General features: G+C 58.4%; 1 protein-coding gene across 3 annotated transcripts; it reads right to left on the bottom strand.

The window, feature by feature from the left end:
- Positions 1 to 6,833: 6,833 nt before the first annotated feature.
- Positions 6,834 to 16,507, bottom strand: FES (FES proto-oncogene, tyrosine kinase). 3 transcript variants are annotated; one of them, XM_045561659.1, is made up of 19 exons: positions 16,376 to 16,507; positions 15,679 to 15,897; positions 15,350 to 15,523; positions 13,940 to 14,036; positions 13,669 to 13,852; positions 12,123 to 12,260; positions 11,930 to 12,049; positions 11,634 to 11,756; positions 11,340 to 11,526; positions 11,135 to 11,218; positions 10,363 to 10,572; positions 9,883 to 10,005; positions 9,456 to 9,509; positions 8,755 to 8,873; positions 8,383 to 8,477; positions 8,173 to 8,296; positions 7,796 to 7,953; positions 7,576 to 7,698; positions 6,834 to 7,179 (listed from the first exon to the last, which is right to left on the bottom strand). In XM_045561659.1, the coding sequence occupies exons 2-19, from the start codon at positions 15,886 to 15,888 to the stop codon at positions 7,037 to 7,039; spliced, it is 2,466 nt and encodes an 821-aa protein (XP_045417615.1). In that variant the 5' UTR covers positions 15,889 to 15,897; positions 16,376 to 16,507; the 3' UTR covers positions 6,834 to 7,036. The 3 variants fall into 3 exon arrangements, with proteins under 3 accessions (XP_045417615.1, XP_045417616.1, XP_045417618.1); XM_045561660.1 differs by having other exon boundaries at positions 16,380 to 16,488; XM_045561662.1 differs by lacking the exon at positions 10,363 to 10,572.
- Between the last annotated feature and the right edge of the window lie 185 nt (positions 16,508 to 16,692).

Raw genomic sequence — 16,692 nt, 5'->3', positions numbered from 1 at the left:
TTTTCACCTGGGCAGTGTAGTTCTGACCAGGTTGCTGGTTTCACTCATGGTCATGGTCAGAGTCCTCTTTCATGGGCATCCCTGTTGGATATGTGTCCCACTCAATCTATTGCCATAATGCAATAGGCATTGGGGTTGATTACCCAGTTGTCCTGCTGCTGGGCCTGGGACTGCCAGCACATTGGCTACTGCTTGTGGGTCAGAGGAAATGCAGCAACGTGCGTTGGGAGAGGTGTTTTCCAGGCCAAGCACCACAGCCTGCGATCCTGCCCAGTGGGTGGGGTTCCCTTTTCTGTGCACCATTTTAAAGAGTGTTCTCATGGCTACACAGTCACAGCTCTCAGTGCACCCCACGGGCCATCAAATCAGCGGATCCGTCCTTCAACCAGGTCCAGACCCCAGGGGCCTCAGTGTGCTGAGGACGCCAAGAAACCCAAGGTGCTGGCATAGACTCTGCCTCTGGGTTAGCCACACCTGGTGCCTGGCCACCTCCTCCTGCAGGTAAGCCATTCCAACGATGCCCGGCTTGCTCCTTTCTTGGAGTGATTTCTCTCTAATGACGATGCTTGTTGGGCAGTGCCCACTTCACGGGCATTTTCACTCCCACCCCATCCCCAAATGAGGATGTCGGGGTATAAAAACATCCTCATCTCTCAGTGACCAGCACTCAGTAACAAGTCATTAATTGCCACTCAAACAAGGTCGAAGTTGTCAGGCAAGTGCTGTGTGTTTTCAAACCCAGGGGTGCCCTTTGCTCAGGGCAATGTCCCACCTGCACAGGCTCCAGTCTGTGCAGCCGTCCGTCCCTAACACTTTCCACTCAAAACGCTCCACAGACTAACGGGCCTGAGGGAGAGGGCAGTTCCTGCGGTCTGTTGTTGTTCAGGGCCCCACTCACGTGTGGCTGCCTTTCCAGTGACCTTATTCAGCGGGCTGAGGAGAAGATTCTGGTGCAGTGTTAATACGAACTGTCTCTAATGCTCAAACACGCCTGTCAGATGTCTTGCCGCCTTTTGCTTTGCTGGCACTTTGACAGGCTCAGGAACTGCCCTCTGGGCATCAGCCACACAGCTCCTAAGACCTTTGCTTAGGTGGCCTCTGTATCGTGTCAGGGTCAATTTGGCAGCCTTGGGTAGGTTTTGAACTATCCCAGCTGGGACAGTCTGTACTAGTTAGCTTTTCTAATTGGATGATATCAATATAATAATACCAAGACACTGGTGATGGCATGCCAGGCTTCTCTGTCTTGGCAAATCACAGGGGAGTTCAGGTGCCCTGTGGCAGCTCTATAACCCAAGCCAATGAAGGCAAACATTATTTTCATCCTCTGGTCATAGTAGAATGATAACAAAGGCATCAGCAAAGCCCACCACTGCACACACACCAGCTGCCTGAAGGTGTCTGTGCAGTGAGCTTCGTGATTTGTGACAATCTATGAGGTGCCACAGGCCATTGGCCTTGTGTTACTGGCCACTCAGGGCTGTCATAGGACATACTGTTTCCTTCAGCTCCCGCCTCCAGTGGCTCCTTGACCAAGACAGCAGTTTCCTCTCCCAGCCGCCGGCCCGTACCGCTTCACAGTAACCACTTAGCTAGGTCTGGAGAGGTGACCATTTGTCCCTATCCTAATTGTCACTATCCTAATTCAGACATTTCCCCATTGGGAACATCCCATACAATGGAGAGGAGTATTACACATACCTAAAACACCTCCTCCCACAATGCATTCAGCAGTGTTAGTTACAACCACTTGGGTGTGTATTGGCTCAAACGGGCCCACCCCAAAACTATATCCATCCATTGTCCAATTTCAGAGTTATCTGCTAATCTAGGCAGAGTAAGCTTTTAGCCGTGCCTGTGGGCACGTCTCCGCGTCACAGCGGCCTTTGCCGAGGTTTGGCAACCGTGGCTGCTGCCAGTTCCCCACACATCTTGGCCCCTGCAGGGGGCCTCTGGTCTTCCCTGCAGATAGAAGGACCTAAGCCTCCACCCTAGTCCTGTCTCCCTGTGAAGGGGATAAGGGACAGTGCTCAAAGTGCTGGGTCAAACAGTGGTCCCAACAGCATGAACCTCAGCCGGGAAGTCGAGGCTCTCTTGGTATCCCTCCTAACTGCCCACAGGAAAGGCCAAAGTTGGCCCAGTTATAACCCAAATACTTAAGTCCCATAACCCTCCCAGAGTCCTGTAACAAGAGAGAATTTTCCTTCATGGGCAGACCATCACTGTCCTCTTTGGGGACTTGCTGGCACAGTGGCCAGGTCCACACGGCCTGTCGGCTGGTTTCTCCCTCTATGCTGGCCCGTAGAGAGTGAGCTCTCGGGGCCTTGCTGAGGCTTCCGTCCTGGGAAACCTACTGCCCAGCCACTGAGGAGTCTCCCAGAAACTCTCCCCAGAGCAGCAGAGAAGATTCACTTTCGCTCCGCAGCCTGGTACGTTGACCAAATGTGCAGTCTAACTTTGGGGGACCATTTCATCCTCTGGGGACTCATGAGCTCCGCTATGAATCCAGGCCGAGGTCACAGTAGACTAAAAGTAAGTGATAGTGTCTTCCAGTGCTGTGCAAGGTGCTTGTCGGGTGACAGGAATTCATCTCAGGTAAGCCACTGTTTCATTACAGCTGTGATGCCCATTGCAACAAGTCCTGATTTATTTTTGTTTTCACAGGCACATAATAATTGCTTATATTTATGAGTACATGTGATACTTTGATACATGTGTATGATGCGTGATGCCTGAACTGCCCTGGTTTATCTTTGTTCTTTCCTCCTCTATATCCACGTCCTTGGTGAGAGTGGGTGTAGCCAAAGTGGCTGGGGCGTGGGGTCAGTCATCAAACAGCTGAGCTATCTCCACTCCTTCTCGGCCAGCGGAACTCGCACCACACGCTCAGTTGCCAGTTAGATGAGCCGTGCCTCTATGGTGTCACTGGACTTTTGCCCACATCTCTCTCTCGTTTCCCTCCTTTCTTGCTTGCAAAGAAGCAAGAGTGGATCTCACAAAATTTCTGAGAGACTAATTGCCATTAGTCACAAAATAGTGTTCTATTGGCAGTCACAGTAGGTGAGCAGTAGCCACAGAAGCTTCCTTTAGTCCTGCAAGACCCTCCCTCTTTGATTGCTAACTCTAAACACTAACGGAGCTCACTGGGGATCAGGGACAGTGGTCAAAGACCACTCGTTGCTGTCACCAAATAGCTCAGCACTAAGTGGACACTCAGTAGACACTAAGGCCACTCCTGCCTGCCAGAGTTCTATCCCATACTTGGCCAGACAGCCCACAGGGTCCTGTCTCTTCTCTAAAAAGGGATTGTGACCTTATCAGCCCCACACTGACAAATTGGTTAAGTGGCTAAGCTGTCCCTAAACACAGCTTGGTGGCTAACAGAGCCACAGGATCTCTACTGCAGCCACTACGTGGCCTGCCACACTTTCACAGCCTCAGGTGGTAAGGGGACGGGTAGCCCAGATGGATCCAGACAGCTTATTACTTACAGAGAGCAAAAGCAAGACCAGCCTGGTCTGCTAGTTGGATGAGCCATGCTTCTATGGTGTCACTAGCAGCTTCTTGCACCCCAGTTCCACTGGATGACCCTGGACTGGAGGGACCAGGTGACAGGAGGCATGGTAGCAGGTCACTCTGCAGCTAAGGAGCCAACTCTAAATTATAGCCAAGCAGTTTTATGGCCGGCAGCTGACTCTAAGGGGAGACTTCCACTGCCTTGACTATAGCTTAGTTTTTCCTGATCTTGAACTTCATAAAAATGGAATCATAAGCAAGCACTCTTTCATGTCTGACTTTTTTTTTTTTTTTTTTTGAGACAGAGTCTCGCTCTGTTGCCCAGGCTAGAGTGCCGTGGCATCAGCCTAGCTCACAGCAATCTCAAATTCCTGGGCTCAGGTGATCCTTCTGCCTCAGCCTCCCGAGTAGCTGGGACTACAGACATGCGCCACCATGCCCGGCTAATTTTTTTTTTGTATATATATTTTAGTTGTTTGGCTAATTTCTTTCTATTTTTAGTAGAGACGGGGTCTCGCTCTTGCTCAGGCTGGTCTCGAACTCCTGAGCTCAAACAATCCGCCCGCCTCGGCCTCCCAGAGTGCTAGGATTACAGGCGTGAGCCACCGCACCCGGCCTATATAACAAGTCTTTGAGATTCAGAGATGCTGGTGCATGTATCAACGGCTTGTTCTTTTTCCTTTTTTTTTTTTTTTTTATTGCTGGGTAGACATTTGGGCCATTTCCAGTTTGTTCTGGCCCTAACTTCTCTTTCCTCTCCCTCTGTAACTTCAATTACTCATATATTAGAGTCCCACATGTTTCTTAGACTCCATTCTTTCCATTCTTTTTTTTCTCCGTACTTCCGTTTAGATACCTCTTATTAACCCATCTCCAAGTCCACTAATCCAAGTCCACTAATCCAGCAGACATGTCTAGTCTCTAACTATGGTTGTGACTTTATCCTCTACTTCTATCAATTTTTATGAAACCCATTCAATGAGTTTGAAATTTCAGAGACATTTTTTTCAGTTCAATATGCTTCATTAATAGATTCCAACTCTGTTGAAATTCTCTATATTTGCCTCTATTTAACATATTAATCAGTTATTTTAAAGGCCTTGTCTGCCACCTCCAATATCTGGGTCATCTGCAGGTCTGCTTCTATTGTTTATTTTTTTCTCGTGTGTATTGGCCCCGTTTTCTCCATTTTTTGCATGCTTTATGATTTTTAATTTTTGTGTGCCACACACTGGATACAAAAGAAGGGTAGGGGCTTCAGATTGTGTTATCCCCCCATCCCACCCACCAGAGAGGGTTCCCAGAGGAGCCAGTCACTTTGGTGGAATTAAGTATTGAGCTGCGTAGGGGCAGAGTTACAATCTGGTAAAACTGAGTCCTGCCCTGATTGTCCCTGTCCCTTAGGAATGGCCCTCTTGGATTTTGGATTGAAAGCCTGGCCAGTCTCTCTTTTAGCTTTTAAAGTTCTGTTCTTCAAAGATTTATATATATATATATATATATATATATATATATATATATATATATATATTATTTTTTTGAGACAGAGTCTCACTCTGTTGCCCAGGCTAGAGTGAGTGCCGTGGCATCATCCTAGCTCACAGCAACCTCAAACTCCCGGACTCAAGCGATCCTTCTGCCTCAGCCTCCCGAGTAGCTGGGACTACAGGCATGCGCCACCATGTCCGGCTAATTTTTTCTATATATATATATTTTTTAGCTGTCCATATAATTTCTTTCTATTTTTAGTAGAGACGGGGTCTCACTCTTGCTCAGGCTGGTCTCAAACTCCTGAGCTCAAACAATCCGCCCGCCTCGGCCTCCCAGAGTGCTAGGATCACAGGCGTGAGCCACCACGCCTGGCCTGTTCTTCAAAGATTTAAAGGGAGTTCTTTAGCCTCCCAACCTGCACAGGTTCAAAATCTGGCAAATATTATTAATCATATCTTGGCGGGGGGACACCAGCTGTTTGTTTGTTCCAGGCCTCCCTACACTGCAAGGCAGGGGACTTGGCCTCCCGGGCCGGCCCCTTCCCAGCCTCCACACTGCCTTAGAACTCAGCAATGTTCCATGGGGAAAACTTGCTCTGCGTTTTGGGCTTCTTTAGTTCTCAATCCATGGCACAGTCCTTGCAACCACTAAAAACTGTTCATTTCTCTTTTCCCCAACAGTCTTTCTGCTTGGGCCAAGTCTGAATTTCAGCAATGTCCCAACTCAGCAGATGCCACGGGGAAGACAGTAGCCCCGTGTCACTAGTGCAACTCGGAAGGGCTCTTTCCTCCTTGAAATTTTAGTTCATCTGGTCTTTATTTCTTCTACCACTTTCCATTGTCTTTAAAAATAAGATGATTTTCATCTTAACGGTTTTTTCCTAGCTGTCGCAATGGCAGTGGTCGCCTGCAGAGACCGCCCACACCCCACCCAGAAGCAGAAGTTCTGCAATCTATTTCCTACCACCTCCACGGACACACGTTTCGCTTCTTAGTATTTGTATTAATCACACTCCGACTTGACTTCCCCTTGTTTAAACAAGTGATAGGGCTCTCTTTTATCTCTTTGAAAATAGATGCCAACTACTTCCTGACTTTTCTTGAGGGGTGGCCATTTTACCGCAAGGTTCTTACCGCTTTGTCCTTTTGTATCATAAATCCTTCCCAGTTTCTGTTTTTGGTTTGTTCATATTTCCTTGTCTTCTTGACCTTTGCTGTTGCTGCTGTTAATGTTTCAAATGCTTATAGGTCCCACGGGGACCCAGGGAGGGGTGAGGGCCCCCCGATCTGCCACCCTGGTGCCCAGTACACCCACCTTGACAGACGAACTCCCGGGAAGCCTCTTCTTCCTCGTCAGCCTTGTCGGTCTCCTGCAAGGGGAACTCTAACTTTCCCTCCCTTCTCGTCTCCTCCTGAATTCTCTGTGACTATTGTACACAGCCAGTGTCAGCTACTCTCTAACATTCGTAAGCCTTTGACTTTCACACCTCTGTCACCAGCCTTTACCTCCATCTGGGCTTCCAGACTATTCACCCACATTTTTGTCCCCGTGGGCCCCTCAAGTGCAACATCTCCAAACTCACCATCCTCCCCGCAGCTCTGATCCTCTTCCTGTAATCCTATTTCAGGGAATGACACAGCCATCTGGTCATGCCTGTGTCTCATCTGATCTCTCTCCCTCCTTCCCCACGTCTCACATCCAACTGCTACCAAGTCATGTCAGCTCTGCCCCGTGAACGCTGCCTGTCCTCCTTCCCCACGGCCGCTGTCCTGGCCACGCCTGCCTCCTACGTCCTGCCCTCCAGAGGAGCGCACATGCTGAGAGCATTCAATGGACACAAGTGGTTTTATTATTTCTGCCCGGAGGAGGAAGCCCTGGCAGGGCAGGGTGCAGGCGGGCGCGGAGCTGCCCCCTGCTGGCAGCTGGAGTCCAGGACTGCAAGTGCAGGCTGTCCGCGTGTGAACTGGAGCTGCAGAGGAGGTACACTCTGGCCCGCGGAGGCCAGCGGCTTGAGAAAGGGGTCCCGGCCTCACCGATGCCGCTTTCGGATGCTATACAGCTCCTGGCAGATGGTGCTGAAGTTGGGCCGCTGCCCAGGCTCATAGGCCCAGCACTGCTCCATGAGCCTGAACACGGCGTCCGGGCACAGCTCTGGGCAGGGCAGGCGGCCCCCTGCGAGGACAGGCACAGCACACCGGGGATGAGGAGTGCGGGTGAGGGCCCCTGGGAGCCCCTGGGTGCGGACTATGAGCAATGAGAGCTGGTTAAGACGCGCTCTTCCTCACAGGGACGCAGGGACACAGAGGCCTGGCTTCTAACCCCCGTCCCACCGTGTGCTAGTTGTGTGACCTCTGCAAGCCTCAGCTTTTCCATCTGTAAAAGGGGCACGTTAATCCCCACGTCACACGTTTAGGAGTGAAGGCCCAGCACGTAACAGGCGCTCCCTCGGTGGTAGCTACGGAATCCTCTTACTCTGCCCTGGCGGCAAGGCGGGGCTTACGGGAGGGGAGCCCGGCTGTCGCAGCGGGGTGAGTGCGGCCGAGGCTGCTGTCGTGCACAGGGGCTCACCCTTTTCCACGAACTCCCGCGTTTGCTGGTTGCTGAGGTTGGGGTAGGGGGAGGCCCCCAGGCTGAAGGTCTCCCAGAGCAAGATGCCGAAGCTCCACACATCGCTCTCGGAGGAGTAGCGGCCTGGAGAGCGGGTGGGGCACGCAGGGGCACGTGAGTGGGTGGCACGACCCGCGCCAGCCTCTGGCCCCGCAGCCCCGGGGGGACGGAGACCAGGTACCGTAGTTCAGGGCCTCGGGTGCCGTCCACTTCACGGGGACTTGTCTGAGGCCCCCTGAGGCAGCATAGACCCCATCAGCTTCCTCCCGGGACATGCCAAAGTCACTGATCTTCAGGACATTCTTCTCTGTCACCAGGCAGTTCCGAGCAGCCAGGTCCCTGGGTGAGGCAGGGCAGGGAGCTCATTTGGCCAAAGTTGCCTGCCCAGCCTGGGCTAAGCCTCTAGACGAAGCCACCAAGAAAGGCGGCTCCGCGCCCCAGGCATGCCCAGCCTGTCGGGAGAGGCCAACCCTACCCCTGGAGCTGGCGCCCGACGGTCAGGGGGCCTGGGTGACGGCACCTCCACTCGGGCAGGGCAGGTGTCAGCTGCCAGCTCACCGGTGGATGCAGCACTTGCTCTCCAGGTACTCCATGCCGGCAGCCGCGTCCCCCACCATCTGCAGCAGGGTCTTCACGCGGAGGCGGGCTCCCTCCGTCCGAAGGAAGGTCAGGAAGTCGCCCCCTGGAGGTGGCGGAGGAGCCTCACTGAGCCTCCCGGCGGGGGCCAGGCTGAGCCCCCAGCCCTGGAGGTCAGCAGGCTCTGCTCACCCTGCACGAGCTCCATGACGATGTAGATGGGCTGCTTCTGGGTGCAGACGCCAATGAGACGCACGATGTTGGGGTGACTGTACTGCTTCAGGATCCTGGGGGGTGCTGCAACTCAGCCCAGCCTGCTGCCCGCCTCCCGCCAGGGGCCCCCGGAGCACGGGAGAAGGGCCACCACCGAGAAGAGTTTGGTCTCTGCGGCCGGCAGACCTGGACGTGTGACCTCAGGCGGGGCACTGGGGTGCTAGGCCCCCTAGCACTGTGGTGCTACCCGCTGGTGGCCTCGGGATTAAACGAGACCACCGAAGAAGCCAGGCACCTTACACTGTGCCGCGACAGAGGAAGCCCCGTGGTGATCAGTATTCTATCACCCACCTTGCTTCCTGCAGAAACTTGGCCTTGAGTTCGGGGGGGAGCGTCTCTCGACAAGACTTCACCGCCACCAGGGTGTTGTCGGCCCGCAGGCGTCCGCTGAACACCTCGCCGAAATTCCCCTGAAACGGTCCGGGGCTCCTACCAAAGCTTCCCCACCGATCTCTCCTTTGCTCCAGGGGACAGCCTGCCCTGTCCCCACCTGCCCTTCCCCCAGCCCCCCGTGCACACTTGCCCCCTGGCTCTCCAGCATTTTCCCCCACATTGGGGAACTGACTGCACGTGGGGACGCAGGGAGAGTCACCTCCGACGTGCCACCTTCACTGACAAAAGTGACATGGAAAATGCAAAAATCACTTTCCTCTGGCCTTGAAAAGCATTCTGAGTTTTAGGAAAGTGACTTCTTTCCTAAGCAGGTATTTTATCACTCGCATTCACCGTGTTTCCCTACACACACACAGGAGCCCCCTGAGGGGCAGGCCGGGGGGGTTGGCAGGGTGGGTACTGTCCCACTCCTGCAGGACAGCGCATGGTGGCGGCTGGGCAGCGTGTTGGGGGTACGGAATCAGATGAGGCAGGGAGGCCGAACAGGTCTGCGGAGGGGTCTCGGGTGTGATTCGGGGTGTGGGCTGGAAGGAAGGGGCGGGGAGGGAGGCGTGGTGGTGAGGGGCTGGCAGAGCCAAGGCTGGGTGGGGCACACTCACCCGCCCGATCTGCTCGCCCAACACCAGGTCCTCGTGGTTCAGTGCCCACTTGTCCTGGGGGAGAGGAGGAGTGAGGGGTCAGAAGCCAGTGAAGAGAGGGGCTGAACGTCTCTCCCACTGGTTGCGAGGTCCTTCGTGTCCCACAGCTTCGGTGTGTTGGTCTGTCCCGTGGGGCTGGACTGTATCAGGAGCACACTCAGATGGCTTTGGGGACCTGGCAGGGTGCCCTGAGCACTAGCCCAGCCTGTGGACCTCACAGACCGCACCTTGAGGCGGCCGGCCACCTGGGGAGTGAGGGCTCACTTCTTCCCCTGCCTGTGGACTGGGGACCGGAAAGCCCTTCCCGCTTTGATCCTGGGGGGGCCCGGCCCATGCACCCCGCTTAAGCCCTGCCACAGGTGCGCAGGCCGGGCTGGGCCCAGCTCACCTTGGGCACAGCCCTGTGCAGGACAACGCCACTCTTCTTGGTGAGGGGCTGCTGGGAGCACAGCAGGTGGTCGATGAGCAAGGGAATGCTGGGGAAGCCGTCCCCTTCCAGCCGGTACAGGTTCTGCGGGCAGGGGGACCCGGGGTCAGTGGCCCGTCTGAGGGGCCTGAGCCCTGGGAGAGAGGACAGGGAGACCAGCCGGGGAGAGAGGGCCTGGCCAGGACCAGGGGCAGAAAGACCTCTAGAAAAGGCACCATCTGATGGCGCATGACATCCTGCTGCCTCCTTCTCAGGGGAGGACATACACCTAAGCCCCTATTTTGGTGCAGGGACTGGGTGGTCTCTGTGGCCCCTTCCAGCCCCGCTAGGGAGGCATGGAAGGGGCAGCAGCTACTCCCTACCCTGGCAAGGTCATTCCCCCTGGGGAGGGCAAGGACGGGGCAGCGGGGCCTGGAAGGCTCGGGGCGCGGCCCCACTCACGTCGGAGGACTGGATGATGAAGTGCCGGGGCAGACCATCCCACAGCACCGACAGCACGTACTCCTGCTTGCCCTGGCTCTCCCTCACCAGGAAGTCCCCAGAGTGAGTCAGCAGCTCAGCCACCTCCGCCCGCGGGATGGCCCCGTGGTACCATAGCTGCTCGTGCAGGGGCTTCTGCACCTCAGGAACGAGCTGCAGCGGTGGGGGGAGCTGGGAGGGCCAGGGGAGGCCCGAGGAGGGATCACTCAGCCAGTTGTCAGGGGAGGCACTGGGCCAGCCGGGGTCTCTCGCCCGCCCCCATACACCCTTAGTCCTCACAGCCACCGAGGTGCACGTACAGCCATCCACAGGCCCCTGGAGGGGTAGTGGACTGGCCCAGGATCACGCCGTCCAGAGCTGGGATGGGAAGCCCAGGCTGGCAGACCCCAAACAAGCTGGTGCCCCGTCCTCCAGGCCACAGGCCCCTGACCACTCCCAGAGCAGGGAGAGCCATGGGAGACCAAGGCTGCTGGTCCCTGCAGCACACAATGCTGGCAGCGAGGGAGGGGGCCCACGGGTGGCAGGGTCTGGGGATGTCTGCAGCCTGGAATGCCAGGGAAGAGAGGGACTGCCCCATAAAAGCGGCCTGGGCAGAGCCTCCTCTCCGGGGCATCCCCAGTGGCTAAACCCAAACACCACGGTGGGGAGTCCAGGGGAGCATCTCTGAGACCCCTGGCCTGGCCCACTCCTTACGGATGGGCAGAGGTGCAGGCCCTAGCTGGGCACCACTCACCGAGAACTTGGGGCGGAAGATTCCAGAGATGTGGCTCCTAAGGATCTCCAGTGTGGGCGTCCTTCCCCCGTCTCGCTCTTGCTCCTGAGGCCAGGGACAGACGTCAGCGGGTGACCAGGCTTGGGAGGGGGAGGGCGAAAATGAGGAGCACAGCCCCGGCTGGCAGGCCTGGCTTGCAGGCAGTGGCGGCGGGTGGGCAGCTCACCGAGGACGATGTGGAGTGGCGGTCGTCCTGCAGCAGCAGCACGGGCGGGGGCTCGCCGGGCCCCAGCTGCTCCAGCTTGGCCTGCAGCAGCTCGTGCTGGGCCTGCAGCTTGGCCTGGCTGCACAGTGCCACCTGCAGCCCCTGCAGCGCCTCCAGCAGTGCCTGCCTCTTGCCCAACAGCTGCACCCTGTGGGCAGGGTCAGGCGGGAGGAGGGTGAGGGACGGGCTCAGTCTGCAGTGGGCAGCCAGCAGCAGGGAGGACGGCCAGGACGCTGCTGCGGGGGGCCCACTCACCGCCCCCGCGGGTGGGTGCTCTGCTCCTCGTTCTGGAGCTCGCGCTGCAGCTGAGTGACCACCTCCTGCCGGCTGAGCACCGACTCAGAGGCCACAGCCAGTTCATCTGTCACTGAGGTCAGCCTGTACCCAAGGGAAGGACAAGGTTAGAGCCCAGCACCCCAGATGCATCCCTGCAGAGACAAGCAGGCCCAGCCGCCTGGCCGCGGCTCTGTGCGGAGGTGTCCCCTGCCCAGCCCTTCCCACGGGAGCCCCCGAGCTCTGCCGGGAGCCGGTCCCCGCCGCGCCCCACACACGTGTGCTGCACGCTCTCCACTGTCAGCTCGTTCAGCTGCAGCTCCCCGGGCTCCAGCGGTTCACCTTCCTCAAGCAGAGACTCGTCGAAGGTGACGCAGGGTGGCACGTCAGGTGTGGACCTGTGGGCGGTAGTGCCCCGTCAGTGAACAGGCCAGCGGCCCTGGAGCCCCGCAGGAGCAAGGACAGGCTTACCCGTACTGTCGCAGGAAGCCTTGGTACTCGGCCTCGGGCTGGATGCGGGCGGCCGCCGCAGCCATCTCGCGGTGAATGGCCACCACCTCGTCCTGCACCAGGCTGCTGAGCTCCAGGTACTCCTGCAGGATCTCCTTCCTGCCCCCAGGCAGGACCCCAGTCAGGGGGGCCTCAGGCTGGCCAAGGCTGGCAGTTTGGGCCGGGGACACTGGGTTTGGAGTCAGTGCTGGGGCTGACCGTGCCGGCCATGCGACTTTAGGCAAATTAGAGCCCTGACATGTAGGACGGGGATGCCGGGAGCTGCAGTGAGGACCCGGTGGGGTCCTGCGTGCCGTGTCTGGTGTACGGGAGGTGCTCTCAGTAACGTGAGCTACAACCGTCCTGCCCCGGCAGCCAGCCCAGCAGCTGGGGCTCTGGCCCTGCCACAGGAGCCACTGACGTGCCATGTCGCTGTCTACACCTCCCAGTCCAGCACCTCCCCTGAGCTCATCTCTTGCATTCATTCACCTGCTCAAAATGTCCCGGTGAACACCTCTCAGACACGCCAAGTCTGCTGGCTGAAAATGAACTCTCGTCTCCAAAAACTCTTCTTCCCACAGCCTTCTCCGCACGAGCTAACGGCAACCCCATCTTCCAGGTGGTCCACGCCAACCCCTGGAGTCCTCCCCGACTCCTCGATCTCATGCTCCCTTTCCAGCCCATAAGGAAACCCCACCGGCTCCGCCTTCGAAACATGCCCAGGACCTGATCACATCTCAACTCCCTCGCTACCTCCCTGGCCTGGGCGGCCACGATCTCTGGTCTGGAAGAGTGCAGAACCCGCTGTCTGCCCCCCACCTCTGTCCTTGCCCCTGAAGCCTATTCTCCGCACAGCGGCAGAGCGACCTCATTAAAACAGAGGTCAGATCTTGTCACTCCTCCTGCTCACCCAGAGCCACGGTCCTCGTGGCACCTGTTGGACTCTCCATTGCCCAGTGGCCTGACCCTGCCTCCTCCAGCCTCACGTGTGACACACCCCCCACTCCGCAGCAGTGCCATCAGCTCCTGGCTGTTCCCCGACACCCTCCCAGTTCAGGACCTATGCACCTACTGTTCTTTCTGGAACGGTCTTTCTCCAGATACCCTCTGGCTCACTCTTGTACGTTTCTCAGGAAGCTCTGCGAACATCCCCACCTCACAGAGGCTGTCCCAGACCACTGTGTACAACTGTCACCTCCCCCCTGCCCTCAGCACTCCCGATCTCCTTCTCTAACTGGATTTTTCCCCATAGCAATTACCCTTCTGCTGTGTTCCCTGTTTCACTCACTGACTTTCTCTCCTTTCCCCACCAACGTGAAAGATCCCTGAGGACAGTTTGTCTCTGTCGTGCTGTGCTGTAGCCCAGAGCCTAGGACAGTGCTCGACGTACGCTGCCCAGCTCCGGTCCCCGCCCGGCTCCCGTGCGCGTGTGATTGCGTGGCCGGCATTTTATAGCACTGACTTTTCTGGGCCTGGCGGCAGGGCTTAGGGCTGCTGCAGGGGTGGGGAGGCCGGGAGGCGGGCTTACAGGATGCACGCCATCTCCTCGTGCAGCTCCTGCAGCGACTGCAGCAGGCCGGGCAGCAGCAGCTGGTGGTGGTGCCGGTGGTGCAGCTGCGCGGCCCGCACGCCCAGCACGTAGCGGTTGTGGTGCGCAAAGAGCTTCCACAGGCTGCGCACGTACTTGTCCTTCGCCTTGTCACGGTCCTTGTCTGTCAGGTGGGAGGCAAGGGGTGTGGGTGACAGCACGGAGGCCTGGGCAGCCCCCACTCCCTGGGCCAGCAAGGGAAGCCGCAGACCTTTGCTGGCCTCCTGGTACTTGCGCCTGGCCTGGGCGCTGTCCCGTGCCAGGGCTCGGTACTGGCTCTTCAGCTTCTCGATGTCCTGGCTGTGGGTCTGGGGAGAGAGGATAGGCCAGTGTGGGGCGGCAGTCCCCCAGGACGGGAGATTCCTGCCCGAGGTGAAGCCTGGCCAGGCCCTGCCGGGCAGGCAGGCAGCGCGCCCAAGTCCATTCTCCGGGAAAGGCCCGGACGCCTGCGGGGAAGCTGACGCTGAGGTTCGGGTCAGAGGAGTTGGTTAGAGACAGGCCCCTGGGGGAAGCAAAGAAAAAAGGTGGCCTGGGCAGTCTGCACCTGTCCCTTCTTGGCCTGAGAGTGGTATCCCGGTGGCAGGGAGGGCCGGCTCCGGGCGTGTGCAGCCTGCGTAGTTCCACGGGGCTCCACACATAGAAGGGCCCTACGCTCGGCTTCCCGCTCTGCTGTTGCCGTCTTGAAATTCTAATAATCTTTTGCCAAGGGATCCCACGTGTTCATTTGCACTGGGTCCTGCAAATTGTGTTCCCGGCTGCAGGAACGGCAGGTGGCAGCCTGAGACCAGAGTTGTCATCCCAGTATTTCTGTGCTGGGGTACGCTGGGCAAGCTCCACCCCTCTCCTCTGAACCTCAGTTTCCCCATCTGTAATTGAGCTAAAGGTATCAGCTAGATCAGTCTTTTTCTTAAAGGGTCAGATGATAAATAAACATTTTAGGCTTGTAGACCACAGGGTCTCTTTTGCAATTATTCACCTCTGCCACTGTGGCCACAGACGTTATGAAAACAAGGGCCTGGCTGAGCTCCAGCAAAACTCGACACAGATGAGCAGACCCTAGCAGCCGACGGTCTCCTGGGGAGAGAGGAGTGGGGGCCCTGGCCACCAGGGGCCGCTGTGGGCCCACAGCAAGGCGGGCTGCGCTGGGGGAAGGGGTGTGGTGCAGGGAGGCTGACCACACTGCATGGGGGACGAGGCGCCCAGACAAACAGCCGGCTCCAAATCCCACGGCCTCCAGACTGGGGAGCTGGGTGGGAGTCAAACCTGGACAGGCCGACTTCACAGCCTGCATCCTTGGCCATGGGGTCCACGCTGCTCCCCTGTCTCTGGGGCCCTGGGAGGAGCCTGCCTAGGCCGAGGGCAAATGGACCGGCCCTCGGTCCTCTCACCGTCCCTCAGACCCGCAGCCAGACGGCACAGTGACGACGGCCCACTGCAGCCCAGCCGGAGTGGGGAGAGGAAGGGAGGAAGCTGCGGCAAGGTTGGAGCAGGTCCTCCTGGGGCCAGGCCTGCGGTCAGGGACTTTCACTTCCCCAGTGAATCCAGGGGCTCTTGTGCAAAACCATCCTTTTTCGGCTCCACATTTAGAGAAATGACTGAAGCGCCAGCGCTGCCCACCCACCTTGGTGAGCTCCTGCTGCAGCTGCTGCCACTGCTCGCTGTAGGTCTTGCGCAGCTGCTGCCGCTCCCGGATCAGCAGGCTCAGCTTGCTCAGGGGCCCCGCGTTCAGATCCTCCGCGTGCTGCCGCAGCAGCCTGCTCAGGCCCTCCGTCTGGCTGGTGATCTCGGCCCAGGACTGCAGCGCAGGGAGCAGGGGACGATGGCTCCCACGCTGGGGCCTGCCAAATCTCCAACCCCTCTCCAGGGCTTTGGGAGAGGGAGAGAGGGAGAGAGGGAGGGAGAGGGAGGGCAGGTGTAACTGGCACCCGCAGGAACCCCACAGAAGCTCACCTGGCTGATGGGGCTGTCGGGGGTGCCCCGACCCTGGCCCCCGCTGTCCTGCAGGGACATGTGGTGCAGCAGTCCTGCATACTCCCTGTCACTCTTGACTCGCTGGGCCATCCACTTCCTCATGCCCTCCAGCAGGCGAAGCTCGGCCTCCTGCATCTGTTGCACCGCCCCATGGCCCTGGGGGCTGCACAGCTCTGAAGAGAAGCCCATGGTGCCGTCCTAGGGACAGAGAAGATGCCGTCCGTGGGGGCAAGGCAGCAGCTGGAGATGGAGGGGTGGGACACGGAGGCTGGGGGCTGCAGGATAAGGAGGAGCTGCAGACAGGCATGCGGGGGGTGCTCCGCTGAAATGCAGCCATGGGTCCACAGCCGCCGCCTGGCCTGACACTGGCCCTTCCCTAGGGCCAGGGGTCCTCTTCCCAGTCCTGGAACAGGAACCAACCTGGAGCCTCCCTGCCTAGGCCCTCCCACCCAGCACCCCTTACAGGGCTGCGTGCCCAGGTCCTTGACGGGGCCAATCCTGCCCCAGCTGGAGGCCCAGGCGGCCACTGCCAGAGGCCAGCCACTGTGGCCCCTTCCGCCCTTCCACGGCCCCTGCCCCCAGGTTGGGCCCCTGGTTCTAGGAGCCCCTGGCCAGCTCCTGCCCGCCACCCGTCCCTCAGCTCCCTCTGCCTCTTGGGCCTCGAGGCTGGAGTTACCCACGCCGGCAGCGGCTGCTGGGGTGTCCTGGACCCACTCAGGCGCTGTGCTGACCCCCGGCCAGTTCCTGATTCCGCTCTTCCTCTTCCAGCAGTTGGTTTCAGTTGGCCCTGGCCCCGGGGCGGGCCTGCGGAGGGGAAGGGGCGGGCGGCAGCGGCCTGGCGCCCTGACGCCTGCCGGCCCCCCTGCTCAGCGCTGGGCCACAGCCTCCGGCCTCTACGCGGCCACGGAAACGGAAGGGAGGAGGGCGCGGAGAAAGAATGGCCCCGCGGGGAGCAGCCTGTGCCCTGCACTCCCCAGGGCCCGGTGGCGCCCC

This window comes from Lemur catta, chromosome 9 (assembly GCF_020740605.2).
Source record: "Lemur catta isolate mLemCat1 chromosome 9, mLemCat1.pri, whole genome shotgun sequence".
NCBI classification, from domain to species: Eukaryota; Metazoa; Chordata; class Mammalia; order Primates; family Lemuridae; genus Lemur; species Lemur catta.
This window is presented reverse-complemented; position numbering and strand designations above follow the sequence as displayed.